Here is a 27,168-nt window from a genome sequence, read left to right on the forward strand (position 1 = left end):
AAGACCCAACCAGTGCTGAGCGGGGTAACAGCACCAGAGCCTGCTCACAAGAAGCTTGAGTTGGCTTCGTGGCTCCCTGGCTCCAGTCCAGGACACAAACCTGGATGATGCCAAGCAGGCTGCAAATCAACCTCCCCTTCGGTGATGTTAAGGGGTAAAACTGGGCGAGGTGTGAAGTCCCCTACCAGGCCTGAAGCTCAGAAGCCTAGCACTGGTCCAGCCCCCGCACTGCAGTCCCCAGAAGCTACTTCCCTGCCCTCCCCAGGAGTCACAGCCTCAAGAGGCTTTGGAAGTACAGATGTGCTAATCCAAGAGTCATATGTGAGGGCAGAAGGGACAGTGGGGACACCAGGGCTTGCACAGTTCCCCAGGGCTCAGCGGGTGTGCTACCACAAGGAGTTCTGCTTGGGCTTCCTTTGTAGCTCCCCCCACTCTGGCCAGCCCTGTTCCAGGCCCCCTCATCTTGCTTCTTTCTAAAATCCACTTACAGACACTGCTGACCACATCTCCAAAGTGTGTCTTGACTTGGCCGTGGCCAGGCTCCAGCAAAGGCCTTCTGAGCCATGGCCGGCTGGTGGCTAAGACAGCAGGGCCCTCTGCCCTGAGCCTGCTTCCAGTGAGCACGTGTACACTTTCCACAGCGTACATTAGTCTCAGTGTGTCAGCTCAGGCAGCACACAGGCTCCCAGAGTCAATGTTCGCTCCTCTGAAAAACTGCACCTCTACAGCCGTGGGTCTTTAAGGGTAAACGGTGGTGGTACCCAACGTTTGGCAGACTAAATTCTGATCCCCACAGGGAAACAGCCTTCCCAAAGCATCAGCTGCTCAGATGACCACAGCTCACTGCTTCTTTGTGGCTAATGCAGGCAGAGGAGGGCGGAGAGGAAGGCCCAGGGAGGGAACTGCAAGGAGCGAGACCACCAACTCACCCTTTGTTCCTCTGTGAAGGTTGCCCAACCAGTGACCTTCCCAACTTGCCCTCCTGGGGATGGGAGGGCTGTAGGAGCCGGCAGGAGCCAGCCTTTGGTGCACTGGGAAAGACTGAAAAAACACACTCACCAGAATCCAAATCAGGAAAGCCCAGAGCTGGGGTTGCCATGGCAACTTGCAGCAGGCTCCCAGCCTGGCACTCAGTCTCTCTGGGGTGGAGGTCCATGCAGGCTGGGTCTTCCCCTCCTTAGGCTTAACCTGGACACTGGAGGGGGCAAGGGCACAGATGGGGCACCTCTGCCCTGCTTAGCGGTCTGCCTGGGCATCCACTGTTCACTCCCAAGTCAGTGTCACCCTGCATCCTCCCACCCTGCATCCTCTCACCGCACAGGCTGCAGCAGCAATGGCCCCTCAGCACCGGCCCACTTGCTGCCTGGTGGATAGAGCAGTCCCAGGTGGAGATGCCCTCAGGCCTCCCCAGTGCCAGCAGCCTTTGGCCCAGGTAGAGTACAGTGAGATGATCCTCACAGTTTGCTCAGGGAGGGGACAAGCTGAGTATCCAGCGCCTTAGGCTCGCCCTCTGTTGTTACTACCAGCACTCTCTTTTATCCGAAAGGTCAATCGACTTTCAAAGTGAAACAGCTAGAGGCTGCCAACTCTTAGAGCAGGCCTTCCTTGAGCATCCTGTTACTGCAAGCCCTGGGCTGGCCAGCATGACGCTAGAGGCCCATCCCCAGCGGCTCACTGACTCAGGGCTCAAGGCCTGGTGCCCAGTCACAGGGCTAAGCCCGATCTGCACGGACACGAGAGACAGACCACAGTCTTCGCGGCTCTGTTTAATGGCCAAGCCAGCTCTGCCCAGATAGAGCTCACGCCCCAGTATGGAAGTCCTCCCTCCTGGGTGATGTCCCCTGAGGAGCCACCCAGGCTCATACAACAGCGTCCCAGTCCCGTCCTGGCATCAGCGTGGCAGCCTCATCTTAGTTCCTTTAGCAAGCTGTTGATGGAGGCCAGCAGATCCCGGAAGTAGCCTTCATCTTCACCTTCTTGGAGTTCGAGGGAGGCCAGCGCTTGGTACTCTGCTTGGAGAGTGCCCAGTGTCCTACTGAGCTGGACGTCTTGGCGGTAGTGGTCTCGGCAGGTGGCCAGGAGGGCACCCAGTGTCTGCAGTACCTTTTCCCGAGCGTCATGCTCTGGGAGGGCCAGGAGGTGGGCGGTGATCTCACACCAGCCCTGTTCCCGCAAGCCTGGCAGCAGGTGCACTTGGCGATACTGCTGCAGCTTCTCTGGGGATGAGTCCCGGCTCAGCTCTGCCTCCTCCTCAGCAAACATCTGCACAGCCAAGGATAAGGTAGAGAAAATACAGACAGCAGTCATCCTGCACTGGGCTAGCTCCTCCCTTTAGGAGACGCTCAGCTACTTTCTATGTGACTTTGGGCCACCAGGGACTTCCTGGGAGGCAACCAACTGGATTCCTGGAAGAGGGAGCTTCTTCCATGCTCCCTTGCCCATCTGTGTGTCCATCGATCTACCCATTCACCAAACACCAGCACAAGGTGTTGGGGGCTGGAGAACCCAAATGAGGACCCAGTCTCTGCTCCCAGGGTCTAGCAAGTAAGGAAGAATTCCAACGTGCGGCTGATGAGACGGCTTAGTGGGGAGAGGCACTAGCTCCATGCACTTGGCAACATGAGTTCAGTCCCGGAGCCACATAAAGGTGGGCGGAAAACACTAAGCCATTAAGATGCCCTATGGTCCTGACATGTACGCCATACCATCAGCACCTACATGTACATATTATGTACACACACTATTTAAAATATACCTAAATAGCATGACAGTTTGTATAGCATGGGGCCAGAGAGCTTGGGTTCTGATTCCTGCTCCAGGCCTGGCATGTGGCTCATGCCTGCAGTCCTAGCCCTTGATGTGCCATACGCTAGATGGCTGATGGCCCTGTGCCATCAGTCAGCAATGGGCACAGAGCTAAGGAGAGCCTCGGCAGAGGCTAAGGATCCAGGCCTGTTTCTCTCTTCTCAGGGTGCCTCCTGGGCTTGCACAGATCTAAGTGGACCGGTAACAAACAATAGGGTCCATCCTGAGCCCCTGCTCAGAGACAAAGCTCCCAGAAGTGTGCCCAGGTTTCCAGAATCCCAGGGCCAGGCCAGCCTAGCTCTTTGGTCCCCTCCCGCGCTCTGACGCTCCATCCCATGCCTTCCTCACCAGGCCTTACTGCCTGTGTACTTGGCACTAATCATCACTAGCACCTCCTCCCTTCCTGACCAGCCCTCGGGTTCCAGCCGTGGTGTCATGTCTCATAGGACATCCTCTTTGATACACGTCTCCTCTGTCCATCCGTTCATCTGTCCATCCATTTAGCTGGACAGAGGCATTTGAAGGGGCATTTTGGTCAAATGGCCAGAAGCAAATACAAAGCAAAACAAAGGTGTGGGCACTCACCTTCTCGGTGACCAGGTCATAGAGCAGGGTGACCACACGCACGGCCAGCACCTTCGCATTCTTCTCTTGCACAAGGCTCCTGAGGACCTGCAGCCCCCCAAGCTTCAGGAACTGCTGCTGGGCATAGGGGAAGTGGCGCAGCAGGGAACACAGCGCGAACAGGACCTGGGGGCACATGCCAGGGGTAAGTGAGAGCCGCACAGGTTTGTACCAACTCTATGGCACAAAGAGGCAGCTGAGGTCAGCCCAGTGAGTCAGGACCTGCCAGGCTCCTCCATTCCCTTGGGGCCTCAGATAACTTTAACAAAACCAAGCAGGCAAAGTGAGTGTGTGTGTGTGTGTGTGTGTGTGTGTGTATGTGAACAGTATGGCTCAGGGGAAATGCAAGCTCATCGAGCCTAGCTGTCCCCAAGCCTTCAGATGACACTGCCACCTGCATTAGATGTTGTGAGCTCTCTGTGACAACAGCAGACAGTGCTCAGGACCCTGTGTATGGCATAAGCAGGAGGGAGCCTTCCCCTGCAGGCCCAGGGCATATGCTGGACACAGAGTAGGGGCAAGGGGCAGACTCGCCTTTTTCTTGGTGGGCAGAGACTGCTCTGTGGCCAGGATGACCAGTAACTTCTGCAGAGCTCCCCCTTCAATGGCTTCTACCTGGACCCTTGGATTGCTGTGGGAAGAAGCACAAGAAACGGTGACACTTTGCTGGGCGCAGGATCCAGGGAACTAGGGAGCTAAGACCACACCAAGCTTTCTTGGAAGAGGCAGGAACACAAGAGGTGGGTGGTGCTTGTCCCAAACAAGTTATTACTCACCTGCAGAAAAAAAAGAGAAATGCATGCACACCCACCTGGGGACAAGGGCCTGTGGCAGAGGAGAGAGGGCCAAGGGCCGCACGTCAGCCTGCTGCTCTCCAGAAGCCAACAGACTGAGGGGCTAGGGGAGAAATCACATCTACCACCACCAAGCCATCCTGAAATTGAAACAGCACCCAGAGGCACTGCTGCACGCTCCCTCTGCGTAAAGCCGGTATTGGGAGCTTCGTCTTCCGTGATCCCAGGCAGCCGCACATTAGGGAGAACCTGGAACGCTCTGTGCTGTTGGACAGAGCTGGAGGCCAGGCCCAGAAGCCCACCCTCTCCCCTCTCAGCACTCTATACACGTTGTGCACATATACACACACAGACATTCAACCACACATAAAATATAAATCCTTAAAAATTAGTTCAATCCCAGCCCTCCTGGACATAAAGAGGACACCAGCAGGAACATGCTGGAAAGCCACGATGAACAGGCCTTTCACCCCCTTCACATTCTTCCTTTCAAGACAGGGTCTCTCCACATAGCCACATAGCCCTGGCTGTCTTGGAACTCACTATATAGACCAGGCTGGCCTTGAACTCACAGACATCCACCTGCCTCTGCATCCCAAGTACTGGGATTAAAGGTGTGCACCACCATGCCTGGCTTACTTACCTCTTGCTTTCTCTTTTGTTCTTTCTTTTTGTTTTTTGATTGTTTTTGTTTATGCTTTTGTTTGGGAGCAGTGTCTTGCTAACCTCAGTTCCATTGCCATCTTCCCGTCTCAGGCTCTTGAATGCTGGGATTGCACACATGTGCCGTGTGACAAGCACAAAGGCCTATGTGGTCAGCTTCTTAGGCAAACCCAAGGGTCTCCCACTCAGAGGTCCATGCAGGAGTTCCCAGAAAACAGAAGGGTCAGGTCACAGGCCAGACAGTCACACACATCCAGGCAGCCCAAAAAGGATGCCAAAATCTCCTTGAGTCTCTGGCTGCCTTCAGTTCATCACAGGGCCACAAGTACCACAGAGCCTCCAAAGCGTCTGCCCTCCCAAACTCCAGCTTCCTAGCTGGGAAGCCACACAATGTCCCCAACAGTATGGTGGGCTGCCAGGAAGCAAGCACAACTTAGAGGCAGTCAGCTTCTGTCCTGGTCCAAAGTCCAGAAGGTAGGGGAAAGATGGGTAACAGGAAAAATGGCGCACCACACTGCTGCCCTTGGAAGAGGCCCAGCACACAACCAGTAACCCCCAAAATGGCCTGCCCTTTGTGCTCCTGCCAGGAACCATCTTCTAGTCTGAGAGCAGACACAAGCAGTTTTCCTTCCTCACTCTCCTGGCATCCTTCCATCAGAAGAGATGTATGGAAGGTGCTGGCCAATCCTTTGGCAGCTCCACCCTTGTGCATAGGGAGTAGCCTGGTGAAGAAACGGAGATGTCCCAGGAGATGGCAGGCTGACAGTTCCTTTCCAGATAGGCAGGCAGTCTGTGCAGGGGCTGGAGTGGAGCTCCTTGCCTGCTTCTATTGCCTGTACTGGAGGCAGGCAGCTGCTTCATCAAAGTGTGAGTTAATTAGGGCCGTCTGTGTCATCATGTGGCTAAGGAACATTCGCCCACAGCAGGCAGGGGCTATGAAGGGAAGGCTGCCATGCTGGGAAATTCACTGACACCAAATTCTGCCTCCCAAAGGGGGGCCATGAGGCCCGACAGTGTTTCAGTCCCAGGAAGCACCCCATCCCCATGGACCCTCTGAAGAGAGCACGCGGACCCAGGGCCCACCCTTCCTAGGAAGCAAAGCCCACACAGAGTAGGGGAAAAAGAGCTCCCAACACAGGGGTGAGAGTCAGAAAATAAAAGAAAGCTGAGGACTTCCCAGGACTTTCAGAAACAGCATTCCCAGGCAATAAATCTGCCTTCTCAGCAGCAGCACAGTCCCAAGGGAGCAGTGGACAGTGGGACTACAGGCGTAGCTACACATGGGGCCTGGGCAAGGCACAGCATTGGCATCCTGGGCCTGTATGCTGCCTAGCCTTCCATGCATCCAAATTAAATAAGGTGTCCACACTAATTCCGGGCCCCTCCCCTGGGGTCTCATGACCTCAGGGCTCCACAAACACCCTCTAGGGTGGGCTGTTAGTGCTTCCTGGCAAAGGCTGAGGAACAAGGAGGAGGAAGGTGGGGCTGCAGATGTCAGGTGGCTTCAGATTATGCAGGCACAGACAACAGAAAGGATGTTTTCTGCCATCAGCCCTGAGCAGATGTGCTGCTCTCAGAAACACATCTTCTCTCCAGGCAACCCACTTATAGATCCCGTGTTCACAGCTCCATGTGCTTGGGGGCCAGGGGGTGGGAGTGGGGAAATGCCCAAATAGCCCAGACTAAGCTCTAAGGATGTGCATGGCCCAAGGCCTGGAGGACAGTCAGAGGAAATCTGTCAACAGTGGCTGATGAACTGCGTAAGTCCTGGGATGGGTCCCTCACCTGGGAGTCAGAGCTAGGGCGACCTCCTATTTAGACAGAGTGAGTAACGCACAGTGAAATGCTAAACATGCTGAAGGGCGACTGTCATCACAGCGACTTGCTTCACAGGAGGCCTGGCCAATCCCCGAGAGCGCAGCTGCATCTACGCCAGCTCCATCCCTCTCCACCTCTGGGCTGGACCTGAGTTCTACCTGAGCCAGAGGGGACCAATCCTGGTGGCTGGAAGGTGCTGGTCTACAGAGGGGATCTGAGTACAGTAGATGGTCAGAGGCCTGCCTTGCCCCTCACACACCAGCAACACTAGTGTACTCAGAGTCAACAGGAGGACAGTGAGCACGGCGCTCGCCTCTGACGGGATAGATGAGAACAGGCCTTGCTCAGGGCTAAGCCAGCCAGGCACTTGGATTGGTGGGGTGTTCACAGTCAGCAGGCGAGTCAGCTGTCTGTGCTCAGGGGGCCAGCAGCAGCTGCTGCTCCGTAAATCTTAAGTGGGGCAGGCGGCAAGTGGGGTGGATCTCAGAATCGGAAGTGATTGCATTTGCTGAAATCAAACAGTTTGGGTCAGGTGACAGCAATAGGTCAATCTGTCAAGGGCCATCAGTCATATTTTAGCTAAGCTGAGCAAGTGTTTGGCTACCAGCAGAACACCTGACTTCAAGAGCAGCCAGGCAGGGCCAGAGACACAGGTCTTCCTTCGGCCTGCATTTTCCAGCCTTGGCCCTCAGGCCCACACACAACACAGGAATGTGGGCTACTTCAAAGATTAGCAATTTCAAGCTCGAGGAGAACACTGGATCAGACGTGGGCCCTTTCGAGTGAGGATTCTGTGCCACTGCACTGTCTCCAGGCCAAGTATATGTACGAGGTTTGGGATACACAGAGACTGTTTGGGATAATCTGACTGAACGTGGAGTGTGAATGCGGGAACAGGGAGAAAAGATGGAGGAGGCAGAAGTCTGGGATGAGCAATGGGGGAGGATGACAAGTTAGACAGGACCAGAAAATACTCAGGTAAAGGCGTGGAGCTCTGCTTGCATCCTCCAACTTTCCAAATGGAGCCTGGGCCCTGGCATGTCCACTGGCACTGGGCACGTACCGTACGAGTGGTGTGCTTTCTTACGGGGCCTCAGCACTTGAAGCAGGGCAAACATTTCTTCTCCTCACTATATACTAAAAAGTCTGTAGAAGATGCCATGTCACAAGACAAAGTCACATCTCTGGATGGTTGTCCCCATCTGGAGCCTGCATGGTTCTGCCTGAGAGACTTCTTGTCACCTTTTCTTGCAGACAGTAAGACTCTTTCTCCAGTGTCCTCGCCTGGCCTAAACCTGGTATGTGGCCTGAGTATCTACGAAGCACCAGTTTGTAGCATGTGCATTGCTCTAAGTTTGGGGAGCAGGAGGGAGCCACACAGGCCATTTAGGGACGAGCAGGTATGTAATCAATCACACAAGACACAGCCCCCTGGAACAGTTCTTTTTTGAAAGTCATTTCAAACGATGCACTGCAGATTACAGAAAAATAAGCCAGACACAGTGGCATGTACCTGTGATCCCAGTACCCTGGGGTTTTATAAGGCAAAAAGATCACTTGAACTCATGGGTTCAAGACCCTATTTCAAACCAACAGCAGCGTATTTCACAGAAAAACTTCCCGTCAAGACTCTCCAGCCATTAATGTTACACATCTGCCTTTCTGTTTTCTTTCCCTTCCCTCCTCCCCATCTCTCCCACTTCTCTTCAGAGCAGGAGAGCAAACTCAGGGCCGTGCACGTCCTCACAATCCTTTGCCACTGTGCTCCAGCCCTCTCTATGTACATAGGACGGCTCCACACATATGAGAGCAGGTTGCAGACATGATTTCCATTTAACGTCAGGATGCATTTCCTCAGAACGCAGGCTGGGAAACCAGCACCAGCTCAGTGATTTGCAAGGTGTCCAGCTTCTGCCAAGCGTCCCAATAACATCTCTTTTAGAAAAATACTTTTCATCCCTGTCCAGTCCAAGCCCATAGGAGAAGCCTGTTTTGCTAGTCTCCTTTGCTCTGGAAGTCCTGTCTTGTGTGGCACTGACATTTAAGAGTGCAGGCCATTTGTACAATGTCCCTCAGGTTAGATTTAGCTCACGATTAGACTGAGGTTATTCGTGTTGGCAGGAACATCACAAGAAACATGCTGTTGACTTCTCAGTGCATCACATCGGGGGACACAAGGTGTCAATCAGCCCCTCAACAGTCATGTTCACTTTGAATATTTGATTATGGGGGTGCTTGTCAGACTTTACTATGTTATCGTTTATTCCTTAGAAATGAATAGCTGTTGTGTGGAGACACTTTTGAATTGTAAGACAACTGCCTCCTCATCAGCCTTTCACCCACTGGTTCTGGCATTCACTGGGAATTCTTGCCTAATTATTTCTGTGTTGTCAAATGGCAGCATCTACATTCCAGCATGGCCTCCATCTTTGTATGTCGGCTCGGTGCCTGAAATCGCAGGTCTGTCTTTCTTCACTGACTCATTTGCATATCACTGTAGATTCACAGAGTCTCATCTAACCTATGGGATGCCACTCACCTTTGCTAATATTTTGATGCTCAAACTCTCCTTGAGGGCCAGGCGTGGTGGCGCACGCCTTTAATCCCAGCATTCGGGAGGCAGAGGCAGGTGGGTTGCTGTGAGTTCAAGGCCAGCCTGGTCTACAAAGTGAGTTCAGGACAGCCAAGGTTACACAGAGAGACCTTGTCTCAAAAAAAGGAAACCAAACCAAACAAAACAAAACAAACTCTCCTTGAATCAATAACCAGTACCCCTTCACCATGGCTTATGTTTTTCTGACACGCTTGTTTGTTTTCAAGACAGGGTTTCTCTGTCTAGCCCTGGCTGTCCTGGACTCACTCTGTAGATCAGACTGACCTTGAACTCAGAGAACCGCCTGCCTCTGCCTCCAAAGAGCTGGGATTAAAGGCAAAGGGCTGGAGAGATGGCTCAGTGGTTAAGAGCACTGACTGCTTTTCCAGAGGTCCTGAGTTCAATTCCCAGCAACCACATGGTGGCTCACAGCCATCTATAATGAGGTCTGATCATATTGTATACATAGTAAATAAAATCTTTAAAGAATAAGTCATTGAAATAAAGGCTGCGCCAGCGCCACCCAGCTGGGGTGCCCTTTTCTCATTCTTCTTGAGTGTCTTATTTTCTGGCACAAGATGCTTTTATTTGAAATACTGTCTTTTTTCTGCAACAGATGCACCGCAGTGATTTCTCTAAGGAACACTTCTTTGGGGGCACTTCTTGAAAATACAATTTCTAACCCCTACCTTCATTTATTAAATTATAGTCTTGGAAGGTTTTGGCCCCACACTCTGCTTTTCCTGAGTGTTGCACCTAGTTTGTGATAACTAGCCCTGACGCCTCACCTGTGGCCCTGTACATCATTTCTGATAACCTGCTGTCTAGCACTTGAAGAGCAGGAGAGAGACCGCCATCAGACAAGAACAGCTGCATGCAGTTTTGCCTTCTCCCACCTGCTATAGAACAGCCTCCTGATACTGACCTGCAGGCTACCCATGTGAAACTTCTGCCCACCCACCCCTAGTCTGCCGTGATAGGTCTTAGCCCTTCTGAAGCTCAGAGCACCAAATGCCCAGAGAAGGTTGCCATCCCTGATCAGGCACCATGGCACCCTGCTCTTGTTCTCACTGTGACTCTTGCAGCCCTGACTTCCCACAAGTGCTCTGTGGGAACGCTCCATCAGCCATGCTCAGGGGCTCCAGCCTGGTTGAATCTCCCAGAGCCCAATGGGCCTCGCCATGTCTGTTATAAGGCCACTTTGTCCCTATGCTTGAAGCTACCTCTACATTTATGACAATACTTTATAGAACTGACTTTGCTTAAATCCCTGGAGGCTGGTCACACAATCCTCTGATGAAACGGACTCAGAACCGAAATATAGGGGTTTTTTATTTAGTTTTCTTAAAGAATAAATGTTAAATGTATAAAAGCAAAAATTAAGTTACAAATAATAAGAGTGCTATGATATTTACTTCCAGTGGTCAGATTTTCTCTAAATGAAGAATAAATATATGTTTGTTTTTATCATTTTAAAGATAGTTAATTTTTGAAATAGGGTCTCACTATGCAGACTTGGTTCAGAGACCTGCCTGCTTCTGCCTCCTAAGTGTTAGAATTAAAGGTATATATCAACATATGGCCTCTAAAATAAATGATTTTTAAAGATTGTATCACAACAATGGCCAGCATGGCATTAAAATTCTAGAGGTACAGTAGTGGCACACATACCTTGGCAGTTACCAACAGCTTTCTTACTTAAGGCCCATTTAACAAAGCTGGGTGGTGGCGCTCGCCTTTGATCCCAGCACTCGGGAGGCAGAGGCAGGTGGATCTCTTTGAGTTTGAGGCCAGCCTGGTCTACAAAATGAGTTCCAGGACAGCCAGGGCTACACAGGGAAACCCCTGTCTTGAAAACACAAAACAAAATAAATGACCCAGCCAACAAGCAGGAAACCACATCTGGTGCTGGCCCTAGTCACCTTCCCAGGCCGGTAAAGTCACAGATCTTGGAAGAGGATGGACAACTGCCACTTTATTAAAACAGAATAACCCCAACCACAATTTAAAATTTGTCCTAATACTCAGATAAGTGTAGGTCTCATCTCTCCTCAAGGAAATTTCTCTTTAGAACAAATGGAGACCATTACAAAAAAACCACAGTCAGTCCAAACACGGAGTCCAGTCCCAGTGGACACATGCGGAACACAACTTGACCTAAGGGCTGGCAGCACCACTGTGCAAGAGGGGCCAAAAAGGCTGTAAGAGCCAGAGGACCATAGAGCTTGCTGTGAGACTGTCTCCTGGGAATATAAGAAGCTACACCTGTAAAATCTGGTCAACATGACCGCCTAACCATGAGCAGAAGGTGGACAGCAAGAGTAGACATGCTAAGATGGATTGGAGTGGGGGAGTCCAGGAGGCCTCAACCCTATCTAAAACGTCTACAGTAGTCACTGACTGCTGTGAGGGAAAGTCTTCCCTAGGGAAAAGCACACCAACTGGTTGTCCAATACCAAAAGTCAGACCTGAAAACATACATACAAATAACACCAGAGTCATGCAGATGCATTATACTTATGAATACACACACATGCACATGTAACAACAATTAATAATAATAAAACAAGAGGCCGTGAATTTGAAAAAGAGCAAGAAGGGGTATATGGGAGTGTTTGGAAAGAGAAAAGGAAAGGGAGAAATGATAAAATTATATTATAATCTCAAAAGAGAAATGACTTTAAAATATCTAAGAGTGTTAAACCCCTAGGACTAACGTGACAGGTTGTTGTGGCGGCTTGCAACTGAACAACCCCTGGGTCCTCTGTAAGAGCAACAACTGCTTCACTCCCTAAGCCATCTCTCCAGCTGCCTAAAGTTAAATTTTTAATAGTAAACATTAGACCACCACTTTGCACTTGAGCCTTTCATTCTGGTTTGGTCTTCATTCTGTCTCATCTGTTGTCATGCCTTAATAAAAATGCCAGGATGTGAACGAGAGCGAGAGAGAGAGCGAGAGCGAGTGAGAGAGAGCGAGAGAGGGGGGCGGGAGGGGGGGAGGAGGGGAAATGATTCAAAAAACTCAGATTGGACAGAGTGTGACATGACCTCCCTGAAACATTCCCACATGGAGGCCCTTGCTCCAACTCTACACCCTCACCATCCTTCCTGTGACTCTACACAAGTTTTCAAGAAATGCAGACTTCCCATGAGCCTCTATCACTGGACCAATCTCTTTGTGAAAAAGGAAATTAAAAGTAGGAGGGAGCTGAGGGTGTCCTCCTGGGTGCTAATAATATGAGGTTTCTAGACATGTTTTGAAATCCTGTGTTGTGTTGACTGAGATGGTTGAAATTGATATTTGTCTTTTCATAAAGGAGGGGGCAGGGAAGGACTCAAACATTAAATTAATCTGCAAGGTTTGGTCTCCCTGTCCCTCTCCATCCCCAACACACCACAAAGGTTCACACACACCCAGGCCTCACGGAGATGGTCCCAAGTTTCCCTTTGACACTTGACTTTCCAGGCCTTAATCTGTAGGTGCTTCTTTACTGGAAACCACACTCTGTACCTCAAGCTCCTCCTATCTGCGCTTGCTCACTCTTCCCAGCAGGAAGCCCACGGCCCTTCATAGAGCAGGCAGACCACGGATGGCCACTGCCCTGCACCTGACTCACACAGGTGGTCTGCTGCCCTGCACCTGACTCACACAGGTGGTCTACTGCCCTGCACCTGATTCACACAGGTGTCCACTGGTCCTGCTCCTCTCTCAGCATCAGTTTCTCAGGTCTTGTTGCTGTCCTTACCTCCGGCCTCGCCCTGACAGTGTTCCCAGAGGACAATTTTCTCCTCTTCTATCTTTTTGACTTTTACACTTTATACATAAAATCTCAACTCCGGCTGGTCCCCCAGAAGCCTGTGGGGCCCCTTAGACAGCCACCCTGCAGCAGTCACTTGGACTTCATTCAATTTTCAGACTCAGTCATCCTCCTCTTCAAAGATCTGGTTCAGACATCACATCTAACCCCTGGAGCCGGAGGCCTCTCCAAACAGCCCGTTTCTGAAAGGCTCTCCAACCTCTCGCTGCACCAAATGATTCTTGTTGCTCACAGTCTGATTTTGGATTTTAATTTGTTTTCTTAACCTTCTGAGAGATGAACTGTCAGAGAAGTGAGTTTAAACTGTGAGCAGGCTAGCTGGGGGATTTAGCTCGGTTGACGGAGAGCTTGCCTAGCATACACGCAGCCCTAGGCTCAGTCCTCAGAACCACATAAACCAGCTTCAGAGGTAGAGGCAGGAGGATCCGAAGCTCAAGGTCACCCGTGGTTCTAAAGTGAGTGTGATGCCAGCCTGGGACCTTATAAAAAAGCAAGCCAGGGATTAGTTTTTGCAGAAACAGATTTCTAACTGTGCAGAGCCCCACTGGTTGCTTCTGAAGTAGTTTTAACGTCTGAAGTGAGGGTAGCATAAAGGGGCAATGATCCCAGCTGCGGCTGATGCAGCTCAAAGCTGATGTCTGGTCACGCTCTCTCTCCCCCTCTCCCTTGTATTTTGAGATAGGGTTTCTCTGTGTGGTCCTGGCTGTCCTGGACTCACTTTGTAGACCAGGCTGGCCTCAAACTCACAGAGATCCACCTGTCTCTGCCTCCCGAGTGCTGGGATTACAGGTGTGCGCCACCATGCCGGCCCGCTGACCAAGGCAACTCTTATGAAAGAAAGCATGTAATTGGGGCTGGATTACAATTTCTGAGGTCTAGTCCCTATCATCATGGCAGGGATCATGGCAGCAGGCAAGCAGACACTGAGGATTAAAGGCATGGGCTACCATGACTTTTTAATTTTTCAACTCAAATCCCAACTTCAGTGAGTGAGCTGAATAAAGGGTACACTGATCTAGACTTGGAGGAAACTGGGTTCAAGTCCTGTGCCCAACATTTCCAGGCTGTGTGCTGCAGGTAGGGGAGCACACCTCTCTGTGGCATTTGTAAAGTGGGGTGAACAATATTGCCTCACAGAACTCCGGGTGATGAAAGGCAATTAATAAAGCTCTATGATGTCCCAGAATAAGTCATCCTGTCACCGTGCACGGCTTCTATGTTTACTTTTCTGCACGGAGAAAATGCCTGGGTTTTCAGCTGTCTCAGGAGTGGGAGGGCCCACCTGTGGCAGCGGACAAGGAGGAGAGACGCTTCAGCTTGCAAACAATGGCCTGAGATTCCTTCTCAGCTCCTGTGGCTGGAGAGGCAAAGGCGGTACTAAAAGAATCCAAGGGGGAGAAATGTAATTAACAAGCTAGAGGGGAAGACTGAGAGGAAGGATCAGAGAAGCTAATTAGAAACGGCTAGAGGGAGTCCGCAGGGTGGGGCACATGGAAGAGAGAGGGCTAGAGAGAGTTATCTGTGGCCTCTAATTATTCTAAAGAAGTCTCTGTGCAATTGTCTCTGGCAGTGAGGGAGATGAGGTAGGGATAACAAGGTTAAGCAGAAGAAAATTTAGTTAAAGCACAGGGGAGATTTTTTTTTCCACACTGAGATTTCTCAAGTTTACTATGGAGCTCAGGGAAGGTGTGCACCTGGGTCATTTATACCAGTTAGTGGTCTGCCATCCCCACAGGTGCTAACAGAAGCGTCGTAGGCCACACCCTGTGTAGCAAGGCGTCTTCCCAGCAAGCTGTGCAGTCAATCCTTGCTCCAAGCCACAGACAAAACACCGTTAGCAGGTCCTGTGTGGCTCAGGACAGATTCTCCACTCACCCAGACCTGAGATGTGTTCTGGGAAACTGAACACCACTCTACCTCCACTCCTCCCCTTCTCTGTGCTCCAATAAACTTGATAAACACAGCATATCTCACTGTATGAAAATCGTCTCAATCCAAGTTGCTTTTGCTACACAACTGCAGAAATGTTTATGAATGAGCAATCTCTTAATAGCAAAAGAAAGGCAGCAGCCGTGGGATGGTCTGCAGCTGAAGATGACAACACTGAAGAGCTTCATTTACAAGATTTGGAAGTCGTATAGTCTACAAATGTCTCTGCTGTGCAACATACATAACAAGACTCAAAATATCCTTTGTTTGCCGAGGTTTTGCTCAGATATTTAAGGTTTATGACAGTTTAAATATGGTGAACAATATGGTGAACGATCCAAATATTTTACATCATTGGTATTTGGAAGGATCTTTACAAACAATTAGTTCAGGTTCTAAAAGGCACGCACAACACCAGGTTCCTGGTTTCCACGGGGGTAGACCAGCGTGGCCTCACTGGCCAGCTGCAGACTGTGAGGATGGCATCATAGCTCCCATAACATGGGCTTCTCACGCAGCTTTGCTCACGTCGTAACAGAGGGTGGCACTGGGGGACATGGCTCTGTGGTCTCCCCATCCTGGTGCAGGGATCATGAGAGGCTTATTCTGGGTTACAAAGGGGCTGGAGAGGTGGCTCAGAACAGTGGGCCTGGGCTTCTTTCCCAGCACCCACATGAGGCGCACCTGTAACTGCAGTTCTAGCAGATCTGACAGCCTCTTCTAGCCTCCACGGGCACCTGTACATACGTGGTGCACATGCAGACACTGAGATGAAATTTTGAAAAGGAAGGCTAAAGCGCTTCCTCTTTGTCTTTGCTAGTGCTGAGGACTGAACCTAGAGCCTTGGGCACCTAGATGACTGCTCTCTCATTAAGTTATGCGCCCAGCCCCATAGCTTCCTTAGATGCAGGAGAGAGGCCTGGCCTTGCCAGGAGCCCTTTGCCTGATTGGTCAGATGTGAGACTGGGGCCTAGAAGGAAAGGAAGGCTTCTCATTGTCCAGAAACCCTTGAGAACTGAGGCAAAGTCTCGGTTACTGACAGCTTCTAGAGACAGAATAATGGATGGTTTGGCTTGTGAACATACTGTTTGTCTGGGACTCCTGGTCTAGTCAGCTGCTCCACAGATAGTGACTGTGCTCAGCATGCAGTTAAGCACCTTAGGTCCAGAGCAAAGAATGGAAATAGCTCCTGTATTAAGCCTGTATTAAGCAAAATTAGGAGCTAAGAGAGCCACATGGAGAGAGAGATGGTTACCTAAGAATGGACTGTCCAGAAAAAACGGCCTTGGCAAAAGCCAAACATTAAGAGCAGAGGAGAAAGCCTACACCCTGCTAACACTGTCCATCTGAAGTCACATAAGAATCCAGTTTTTGTGGGGTATGATCCTGGGTGCCTTTAAGTGCTAGCATTCAGGAGGCAGAAGTAGAGGAAGAGGCAGGGGGATCTCTGTGAGTTCTCTGGTCTATATAGCAAGTTCCAGGACAGCCAGGGCTACACAGAGAAACCCTGTCTTGGGGGTGGGGGGGGATCTTTTTCCTTTTAAGAAAATGTTAAAAATTGCTTTCCATAATCTCTTTAACTCTTGTCTCTGATAAATCATTAAGAGGCCTTCTGCAGGGACCATTCTAATGTCAAAGAAAAGTTACACTCATAACATAGCTGCTGTCAGAATGTGAGTGGATTATTTAAGATTCAGCAATTGTCACTAAATCAAATACAAAATCTCTACGGCCTGAATAGTGAGAGAAACAAAGTCTTGGAGCTTTGGTGTTCCTTACAGACTGAATTTTAGATCACAATTTAAAAAGGGAAAACATTAAGCCAGTTCAAATGTGGACTGTCATATGCATGGCAGTTTTCAGCCCCCTGCAAGAGTGTGACAATATAAACCTTGGCTGGGCCTGGGCCCTGATCTTAGCTCTGCCCAAGACCCCGGATACAGGGGCAGGGCCTGCGGTGAACAGAAGCCAGAGCTGGAGACCCTGGAAAACTCTTCAGGAGGAGAAGGCAGCACTGTGGATAAGGCAGAGCTGGAGCTCACTGGGGGGCGGGGAGGCTATAGAGCCGAGAATGTCCAGACACCAGGCAGGAGTTTTGCCTTTTCTCGCCTTGTGTCAGGTATTTGCATGAAGCACACCAGGACACCTGTCCCACAGAATCTAAGTGCCTACACACTGACCCATAATAGCCTTCAACAACAGGATTGTGGGACAGTATTATGTGCTTCAAATTTTACCATCTGGGCTTTATTTCTTTGAGTCTTAAAGACAGTTCAATCTTTCAGGGTGCCCTATTAAAATGCCACTGCCCCTTGGTTGGGAGAAACAGTCACACTTAAGTAGGGTGATCATATAATTTATTGACTCAAGCAGGACAATAAGAGTGAAAGATGGTTCTATTAATTACTGCACTGAAACAAGAGGCATAAGAGAACACATGGCGGCCACTGCCTGTACAAGGCTTTGTGTTAGGCTCTACGGACGACACAAAGATGGATAAAGGACTTTTCATGGACCTGGAAGCTGACTGGAAGGGCTGGGGTTCTTGGGAGCAGGTTAAAGCCAGACTACACAGAGGTAGAAATGGCCCAGGAGAAGAAAATGTCACACATCTGAATTTGAGTCCAGATTTCCTTTCTGCATGACCTTGAGATAAGTTAATTAGTGTATTGTTGCCAAGGCTTCTACATCTGTGAAATAAAGCTTATTTCATAAACTCCTTGTGAATATTAAATAAGAGACTAGTGATAAGACACCTGATACTACTTTTCAACAAGTCAACGTTATCAACATTGGCCATGTACCTAAGACCCAACTACTTCTGCAAATGCCAAAAGTGGAAGTTGGAGGGAAGGCAAGAAAACCAAAACACCAACTGGGTACATTCAGCTTTTCTCCATTCATACTAATCCTTAGGTGCCACTCTTCCTGGTCTCAGATTGCACCGAGCCAGCTACCACTGTGCCATCTTCAGCGTCAGGTGGCAAATGTTGCTCACCTGGACCATTTCTTCAAGAGAGAGAAGCAGCTTTCCAGCGAGCAAACCTCATTTCTAGGGCTCTGGACACTGTCCAGACACTCTGCACCCTCTTCAGCTCCTTGAGCCTCTGATGACAGAAATGCAAGAATAAAGACAGTGCTCCAGCCCTGAGGAGAACAGTGTCTGCGTGCCTCCATTCAATAACTAACTCAAATAGCAGCTCATGTCCTCCTGTGACAACCCAGTGAGGCAGATGCTATTGCTCCCATTTTACTAGGCCACAAACTCAGTCACAGAAAGCTAAGTCATTTTTCCAAGGTCATATGACTAAAACGGAGCAGAGTCCTGGAGACCCCGGTGTGGGAGTTCTAAGGATTCTAATAGGCATTCATGGTGAGCTGCTAGCTGGATGGCCAGAACGTGTCTACCTTATCGGCATTTTCTGTCAAGATGCTAAGCTACTTCGCCAAAGGAGCACTGTGAATGTCACACGAGACAGGGCAAGTGGGACCATGGCATATCACGGTGCTACTGCCAACACCACCCACCATTTAATTCCAAAGCTTGACCCAGGATGGAGAGGAGGAACCATTTGCATGTCCCGCTAACCTGCCTCTCCCATGCTAGATGCCAGGCTCTGTAGCACGGTTCTTAAAGTCTGCTCTCTGGCTGGCAGCACTGGCAGTATCTGGGAACGAGGCAGAAATGCAAATTCTCAGGCCTGAAGCCAGTTTTGCCAGAGCAGTAAGTATAGAGAAGGGGCGTGGCCACCTGCATTTAACAAGCCTGCCAGGGGCTTCTGATGTATGCTGGGGACTGGAAGCAGTAGGCAAGAGTGACCCTGGACTCATAGCAAGCTGCGCTCTCTCATGCCCCGGTCAGGAAAGGCTGGCCTCGGGGCAGGCAGCAGAGCCCAGCTTTTGCAGAGACCAGGCTGTGAGGGCCACTGCCAAGAAGATGAAAAGCTCTCAATAGAACCCAGACCTACAGGGCCACACTGATCAAACTACAATAAAGAAGAAAGTGAAAAATCTGACAAAAGGAAAATGCAGCTTCAGTGGGGGACAAAATACAACAATCTTCTGTGGAGATGGGAGCATGAAAGGGACGTTAGATGTTCAAAGAGCCAAATGGTGAAATGACAAAAAAAAAAAGGAAAGAAAAAAAAAAAAGAAAAAGAAAAACACGAGAAGAAAGACAAAGTATGGACATCAATGCCACATGGGCTGCTGCCTAATGATGGCAGTAGCGGAGAACAGTATCGCCCCCCCTTCCAGAGACTGGGTCCCCACCCCCATCCCTTCAACATGACAGCCTATATAAATAGAGTCTTGAGGGAAAAAATACCAGCAATTAGTCACTGAATCTTGCTTGTTGGGATGAGGGAAATTTAGAGAAAATCACCAGAGGCTCTGATGATAGGAAAAGCTTAGCTGCGGAGGCCATGTGGCTGGGGCGGGAATGTGACTACAAAGGGTGAAGGCCTGTGGGCTGACTCTGCAGTCTTTGATGCCTGCCACATTTTAACCAAAAAGGGGAAATGGAGGGCCAGGCACTGAGCCATGGTGAGCGTCAGCCTGGTGAAGCCCTGGTGGGATGTGGAACATGTGCGTACAAGGGAGACCCAATGAGGCCGACGGAGCAGGAGGCTTGGTGGGCAGGACAGCACAACAGAGCCTAACAGAGTGCCATGTGCCACACTTCACCTCTCCTGGCCAAGGCATGTGCGCTGGGAGGGGTGATAGTAGCAATCCCACTGCTGCCATTCAGGGAGTCTGCTGAAAACAGTTCTATTAGGACTATGAGTAACGAAGGAGAGCCTCCTTCTCCCAGTGACTTTCTCAACTCAAGCATGCTGTGTTCTCTACAGCAGCCCCTCAGGGGCCCTTGCCCACCCTTCTCCAGATTCCATCTTCAGCTGTCTAGTTCCTTCAAGTCTCACCTCAAACACCACTTCCACAGGAACACATCTGAGGACCACGTGGCCTTCACCGCGCCCTGTTCTGCCTTCACTCTACTTCAGCACTCTCATCAGTCCAGTCAGTCAGGAATTCCCTTGAAAATATGGACTGAGGTTTGTCATTGCGTCATATGCAGCCTCACTCCAGGTGTCTGGCCCAATCCAATGCACTGTGGCATGTGGTAACAAGCCACTCCGAGAGATGTGCCAGCCCTGTATCCATCTCCACTGAGACAATGGGGCCTGCTGAGCCTAACCTTGTAAACCAGGTATGGAGATGGGTTTGTCACATGATCTCCCTTCCTACCGAGTGCCTAACCACCCTATGAGCTCAACAATGACCACCCCAGCCAACGCCCTGGACTTTACCTTCTCTTCTTGATTCCTTTGGCCAGGCCCCTCACGTGCCCCCACCATCCTAGGTCCCCTGGCTACTTGAGAAAAAGGACACAAGAAAGCTGTCCAACAACTGCCAGAGTATGTCTGGGAGTACCTATATTTGCCTATAAACAAAAACTAATATTTAAAACCAATAAACTAATCTCTAATCACATTAATAGAATTTTAGGTAGGAGAAAGAGAAACAAAGACTTGGGAAGGCTAGTAACCTCTACATGGCTCCTGAAATCATCTCTAATAAATTACATATCTGCCTCTGTCATGTAGAAAGCCAGCTGTGAGGCACACATATGCTGACAGGTGGCCACTGTCACTTCCTTCAGCCTGACTTCATCTGGGTGCCCTGGGTGAGGGCTGGAGCTGTGGCTGGGACTTTGCTTTTTTCTGGCGTTCCATCACACTCCCCAGACTTCCCTCAGGTCAGAACAACCCCAGGGCTGGCTCCTTGACCCTCTCTTCTCCCTCCAGTCCTCTGCCAGCCACAGTTCTAGGAGCAACTTGAAGTCAGCTTTGTTTGGGGTCCTAACAGACAGGGGACCACTGAGTGGTTGGCACTGAGTCACACAGAGGAGCAAGCGCATTGGAAGAGGGCAAGGTCAAGTAGACAAATACCACACGATGAGAGAGAACTGCATGAACTGCAGTGGCATAACCTAGCATAACAGATGGATAATTAGATTTATTCTGAGAGCTGTAAAAGTAAGTAATTAAATAAAAATATGGAACAATGAATCTGCCACAGAGAGACACCTAACAGCCTCATGAGGGCCGTGCAGCTGGTGCAAGCAGCCTGGGAGAAAGCAGTGGGGCAAGAATGCCTCACATTTCCCTCATGTTTAGGCACAATAAACTAAGCACCAGCTCAAGACGTGCCCAGGGGAAGCATCAGCACACAAGCAGTGCTACACCACGGGAAACGGTCTCTTCTCTATTCTGAAGACCACAGCCTGAAGGAGACTAATAAAGCCCCGGGCCCACTGGTGAGGTTGTCAAGGCCCCTGCAGAGTAAGACTGACTGCAGAGACAGAGAGAAGGGAGGCATACGCGTGGACAAATGGCAGAGTCAGGACTTGCACTTCCCTCCCAGAAGTTGGTAGCAGATAAAGCTCAGTAAAGAGCTAAGGAACAAGTACCCACTGTGTGCAAGGCACAGATTAGGTATGCTACCGTACCAAGAAAACAGATACTCTGAACACGGTATTTGATATCTAGGAGCAAACAGATCATCTCGAATCTGATTTTAGATAAGGACTTATGGTTTGTTTTGTTTTTGTTTGGTTGATTTGGTTTGGTTTTTGTTTTGTTTTTCGAGACAGGGTTTCTCTGTGTAGCCCTGGCTGTCCAGGAACTCACTCTGTAGATCAGGCTAGCCTCAAACTCAGAGATCCATCTACCTCTGCCTCCTAAGTGCTGGGATTAAAGGCGTGCACCACCACAAGTGATTAAACTAAACTGAAATTTATTGGGTCCCATAAAAAGACAGGATGGCAGAAGCAACACAATGTGTGTGAAATGAGAGGCCTTTCTAGGCATGGCTTCTACTCAGCAGTTAAGAGCACAGTCTGCTCCTCCAGAGGTCCTGAGTTCAATTTCCAGCAACCACATGGTGCCTCATCAATCCCAACACTGAGTTTTTCCTCTCCAGGAGAAGGATCCTGTTTATATGTGTGCCCATCCTGAGCCAGTCACTACCGAGTGGGAGTGAGGAGCTAATCTCAGGCAAATGACCAGCCGTATCTGACAAGTGGACGGGTGAATACAACAGCCTCATCTGCTCACACTGTACTGGTGAGGATACTGTGAAGAGAAGGAAAGTATTGTTTCCCAAAGGAATGTATAGAGACCCAAACCTGTGTGAAGGAACAGCCTTCAGAGGTCACTTTTGTTTTACACCCTTTAAACCAAGGCACCAGGGGAAACTGGCTATCTGGGGCGGGATTAGGAGGCAGTCAGGCTGCTAAGAGCCAGGTCATGGCTCTGGTTGCAGAGATCCAATTTGGCCCTAGCCCTTGGAAGCGCTGCAAAGGTCTTGCTCTTTGTACACTTACACGGTCACTCAACTATTTCACTTAGGAAACTCATACAGTACTGAAACACTGAGAGGGATCCCAGGGAGCCAGCTGCTTGTGGGACTTCAGTGCTCACCGAGTCTCCTCAGAGTGCTGACTGTGGAGTCCACTCTTCCTCTCCTGTAAACACAAGCGCCTCTGAAGGGGACCTGAAGTAGGGGTTGAAATACTCCCATTCACACCAATGGTCCCACGGCTCCATCTCTCGTAGGAAGAGAAGAAGCACTTTCGTATTCCCAGTTCACAGAAGTTTGCCTTGTCTTTGAAGTTTCTTTAAAACCTTAATTAATTAGTGTGTGTGTGTGGGGGGGTGTCTAAACGATCATGTGGCGACTGAAGGACAACTCTCCTACCATGTGGGTCCTGGGGATTGAACGCAGGTCTTCACGCTTGGTGGCGAGTACCTTTACTCACTCAGACAGCCATCTTGTCTGATCCTGTTTTTCTTCTATGAGACAGGGATCTTTACAGTACCCTTGAATGGCCTAGAGCTTGCAACGTAGCCCAGGATAACCGTGAACTCACAGTCTTCTGGCCTTAACCCCGAGTGCTATGACTATACTAAGTGTCATCACACACAATTTTAAAACTGCCGTTTTGCTCAACAGCTCACAGTGGGGCTCTCCCTGCCATACAGCTTTGAAAGAGAAACGATGCAGGCTTTCCTACCTCAGTTCCAGACTCCAGTTGTCTTTTAACAAAGAACAAACTTCTAGGCTCTCTAGATGCCAAGATGTTCAGGGCGCCAGCTAGAGCGAGGGCACCACTAGGCCTCAGCTCGCAGCTCTGCATCTTCCGACTTCCCCATGAACCTAGAGTCTGCCCTGAGTGGTGGTACTAGCCAACACCTAGCAAACAAGTTCTTCCATCAGTTATCCTCCGAGGCGTTACCTCGAAATGTAAGAACAGGAAGATAAGTGCTAACATGGAACAATGAAATGCTCTGGCACTTGGAGACACACTGGATGGTCTGGTTCAGAGCAGCCATCCTGAGCCCAGATGTAAAAACCAGGGGCCAGGCTGAAGGGCAGCCTGCGCGTGGAGGGCCGCCCTCTGCCTGGAAGCCTTCTCAGCTGTCTCTGCTCCTGCTGCTGTGGACAGCACCTCACTTCTGCCTAAACTCTCCCCAGAGACAAGCAGGTTCACACCCCCCACTCCGGCCCAGCCCTCCTCAGTACAGAATGAATCACTGGCCAATGTCTGGAGTGAATCTTAGCTGCTACGAACCCCAGACTGTACTCAAGTACTTCTTCTTGAGCTAATTTTTTATTTTTATTACTTATTTATTTATTATTATTTTTTTTGGTCAGTCCTGGAGAAACAGTTTAAAAGGTAGCTAGCCAACTGTTTCTTCAAAACCACTGAGCTTAAACAAATCAAAATATCAAAACAGACTGAATTAGAAAGTAATAACCCTTTCCAGCGTAGCTGGGGAGTGGACTGCACAGAGTGCCCAGCGTAAGCTAGGTCCAGCAGATCCATGTCAAGGGTTCCTGGGTCCTCAGTCAGGAAGGAAAGGTGAGGAATGAAGCAAGCAGGAGGGATGACAACCTGAGAGCAGCACTGAGACGAGGGAGGAGAATCACTTCTCAGGCCTAGTGAGAAGTACACGGCTCTGAGCTGTGTCTGCCATACTATTCCTGAGACTTGCCTGTCACCAGGCTGAAGGGACGTAGGCAACTGCTGAGTGAACCCCTAAACTCAAGCCAAACTCAAGGCTGTGAAAGGCTGAAGTGGCACAGAGACCAAGAGAGCTGGCATGTATATTCAAAGGGCTCACGTTAGAAAATCCAACAGCATCTTCTGTCTTAATTTTACTCTCTTCTATCTCTTAATTAGAAAACAAGACAGATTTTGTGCCATATACGGGAATAAAACAGAAAGGAAAAAAATCTTATCCCTCAGGTAAAAAGAAATACAACATACATTTATACCAAAATCTTTGCCCATTTCTCTTTGATATGGGCCATTACTATCCGTTCAATTGTCCGTATAAAGATCCTACTTCCCCAGGGGTGGGGTAGGAAGGCTCCTCAGATCCTCAGCACAGCTCCTCAATGCCAAGTGAGCAGTACACAGAAGGGGGAAGGGTGGCCAACCACACCCTAAAAGACTCCAGGAAGATCTGACATTCCAGAATCAAAACCGAAGTGCTCCTGCAGACGGTGTGAGCGTGTGTCAGTAGGACCCCTTCTGTTGGCCTACACTAGCTTCGTCTGTCCCAGCGACCCAGGGGCTCTCCATTCTTTACTGGCATAGCTGTCATCACTGGTGTCCTCCTCTCTGAGCTCTGCACTGTAGCCTCCAAGCTCCTCTGAGAGGCATCACTGACAGGGCTGAGCAAACCGGGAACAACAGGAGGTGATCTCATAGCCTTCACGTTCCAGGGCCAGCTCCCAATTACTTGTACTGCTAAATAATTGAAAGAGGATAATAATCCACTCAGCTGATTTGGGAAGCCAGCCAGCCACACAGATTATCTCAGAGTGAATTATTCACATGTGGGATAATTGGGAATTGCCCAAACTCCTGTTAGAGGCTCAGGCGTCACACGGAAGGACACTGAAGACAGGAAGAACGAATGCCAAAGTATGGAAGAGACCTCACTCCCCCTCAGGTCTCCTCACAGTCATGATACACTGCTGTCTTCTCTCAAGTCAATGGCATGATGGTGACAGTGGGATAACACTGGTGTGGGGACCTGTGCTGTGCCCTGGACTCTGAGCTACATGTGCACTCTACACACCAGAGCTCACTTCATCTCAAAAGGCGTCTGATGCACGCTGTCCTCTCCAGTTCTTAGCTATGGAGGTCGAGAGCCAGGCAGCTTAAATAGCTTATCAGGGGGGACACCATATTAAACTGTCTTTCCAGAGCCCAGGCCTTACCCCAAAATACTCTTTTCTACCTAACTCACCATTTCCACTTTGGAAGTAGGTCTTTCCAAAACATCCGGGCCTTTGAGAAACTGAAATCTGTCTTTTTTGGTGCAATGCTATCTAGCTGCCTGAATGTGTGTGGGGGCAGTACTATTAGAGGCCCACAGAGTCAGCACCAGCCTGGCAGGCCTATGACCTGGAAGCAGAACTTCCCATCTCAATGCCAGACAGCACCTGACGTAGACATCAACATTCCTGACCTACACACACTATGACAAGCGACAGACTGTTATTTTAACACTAATTTTGGAAATAATTTGTTACAGGGCAACAAACAGCATGGACAGCTGTTTGTCCACAAACACACTGACAAATGGACAGGAGGAAAATAAACACTTCCGACAAACGATACATCAGTGGCAGAGACACGTCAGGTACCAGCCAGAGGCCACAAAAGCCTTGACTAAGCCCCAAGGCCCATGTATGCGAGAACAATTACCTTCACGTCCCAGATACTCCAAAAGTCTAGCGGAGAAGGAGCTGACATGTCACATGGCGAGCATTGCTCTGCTGCAGCAGGGGTGATGGTCACAGTAATCAAAGCCACCGTGCATGGCGTTTCTGTTACCCCCTCCTCCCTCGTGGCCACTCTCAGAGGTGGCACACAGTAGGCACTAAGTGAGTATTTGTCGCATGAACGAGGAATGGCTATCTTCTGTGACTGACCCCGTCCTCTGCTACAACTCCGACTTGAAGGGCTTATCAGTGGATACACCTCAGGGGGAGGTCAGAGGAGGGGTATGAGCAGGGACAACAGAACTCCTGTGACTATGGGGGTGCTCCCAGAGAAACCTAACTGCATTGTGAGCTGACTCTGAGGAAACATCAGGCCATTAGCTCCGCAAACACCCAGCCCCAGGCAGTGCTCCTGCCCCCATTTTACAGATGCAAAGCTGCCTGCAGGATGTACATTTCCCAGGATGTATGGGGTGTATGCAGCCTCTGCTTTATGCTTTACATGTCACACCACATGGTCTCTCAAGAGCAGCCGGGAGCCATAAAAAAGCAGACGCCAACATTGCCCTTGGGCTGTGCATCTCCAATATTGTACACTGCCCAGTCCTGACCTCAGAGAAAAGGAATAGGTGTGCTGGTAGCCGATGGAGATGGCCAGAAAGCCAGGTACACACTATGGTCCTGAGCCTGACAGCCATGTTCCTATGACAAAGGAGCTAAAACCACAGAGACATTTCCCAATCTGGCAAATAATAACCTTCCCAGCTATAAAGTACCACAGCCACAAGGTCTGACATGCAACTTGGCGAGGGGTGACTCCAACAAGATACCAAAAAGAACTTGCTACTGAGAGTAGTGCAAGACTGGGGCCTAATATTCTTCCCACGACAAAGCCAGGACCGCTTTAGCCATGAAAATTACATCTCATTACTTTCTTGATCAAAAGCCAGCAGAGCCTTCTCATTACTCCTAGAAAAAGATCCCTATAATGCCCCGGTCTTGAGATGCACTGCTAACACCGTCAAATGCACCCCATTAGTCCCTCTGGCTCACCACAGTTTCAGCCACACAAGCTCTGACGGCTCCATTGGCTGGTTCTGTTTGTCCCCTCTGCCTATAAAGCTTTGGCTCTCCCATGTGCACCAGGTCTAGAACAGCATCTCTTCAGGATATCCCTATAACTAACCCATCCACAAACCCCTGTACGCTCCGCTTTCTTCATAAATTTCACCACTAGCTTTTGAAAACAGCTTTATTGAGATAAAATGCACGGATAAAATCTACCCACTTGAAGTATACAGTGCAGGACTGGGTACAACTC

At 49.8% G+C, this 27,168-nt stretch overlaps 1 protein-coding gene across 1 annotated transcript in view; it reads right to left on the reverse strand.

The window, feature by feature from the left end:
• Nucleotides 1–1,785: 1,785 nt before the first annotated feature.
• Sil1 (SIL1 nucleotide exchange factor) overlaps nucleotides 1,786–27,168 on the reverse strand; it is a 237,348-nt gene continuing 211,965 nt past the window's right edge. The window contains exons 8-10 of the mRNA XM_051163801.1: nucleotides 3,964–4,060; nucleotides 3,391–3,555; nucleotides 1,786–2,262 (exon numbers count right to left, since the gene is read on the reverse strand). Coding sequence (XP_051019758.1) covers nucleotides 1,906–2,262; nucleotides 3,391–3,555; nucleotides 3,964–4,060 — 619 coding nt within the window. The 3' untranslated portion in view covers nucleotides 1,786–1,905. The remainder of the gene's footprint in view (nucleotides 2,263–3,390; nucleotides 3,556–3,963; nucleotides 4,061–27,168) is intronic.

This window comes from Acomys russatus, chromosome 20, assembly GCF_903995435.1.
Source record: "Acomys russatus chromosome 20, mAcoRus1.1, whole genome shotgun sequence".
Taxonomy (NCBI): Eukaryota; Metazoa; Chordata; class Mammalia; order Rodentia; family Muridae; genus Acomys; species Acomys russatus.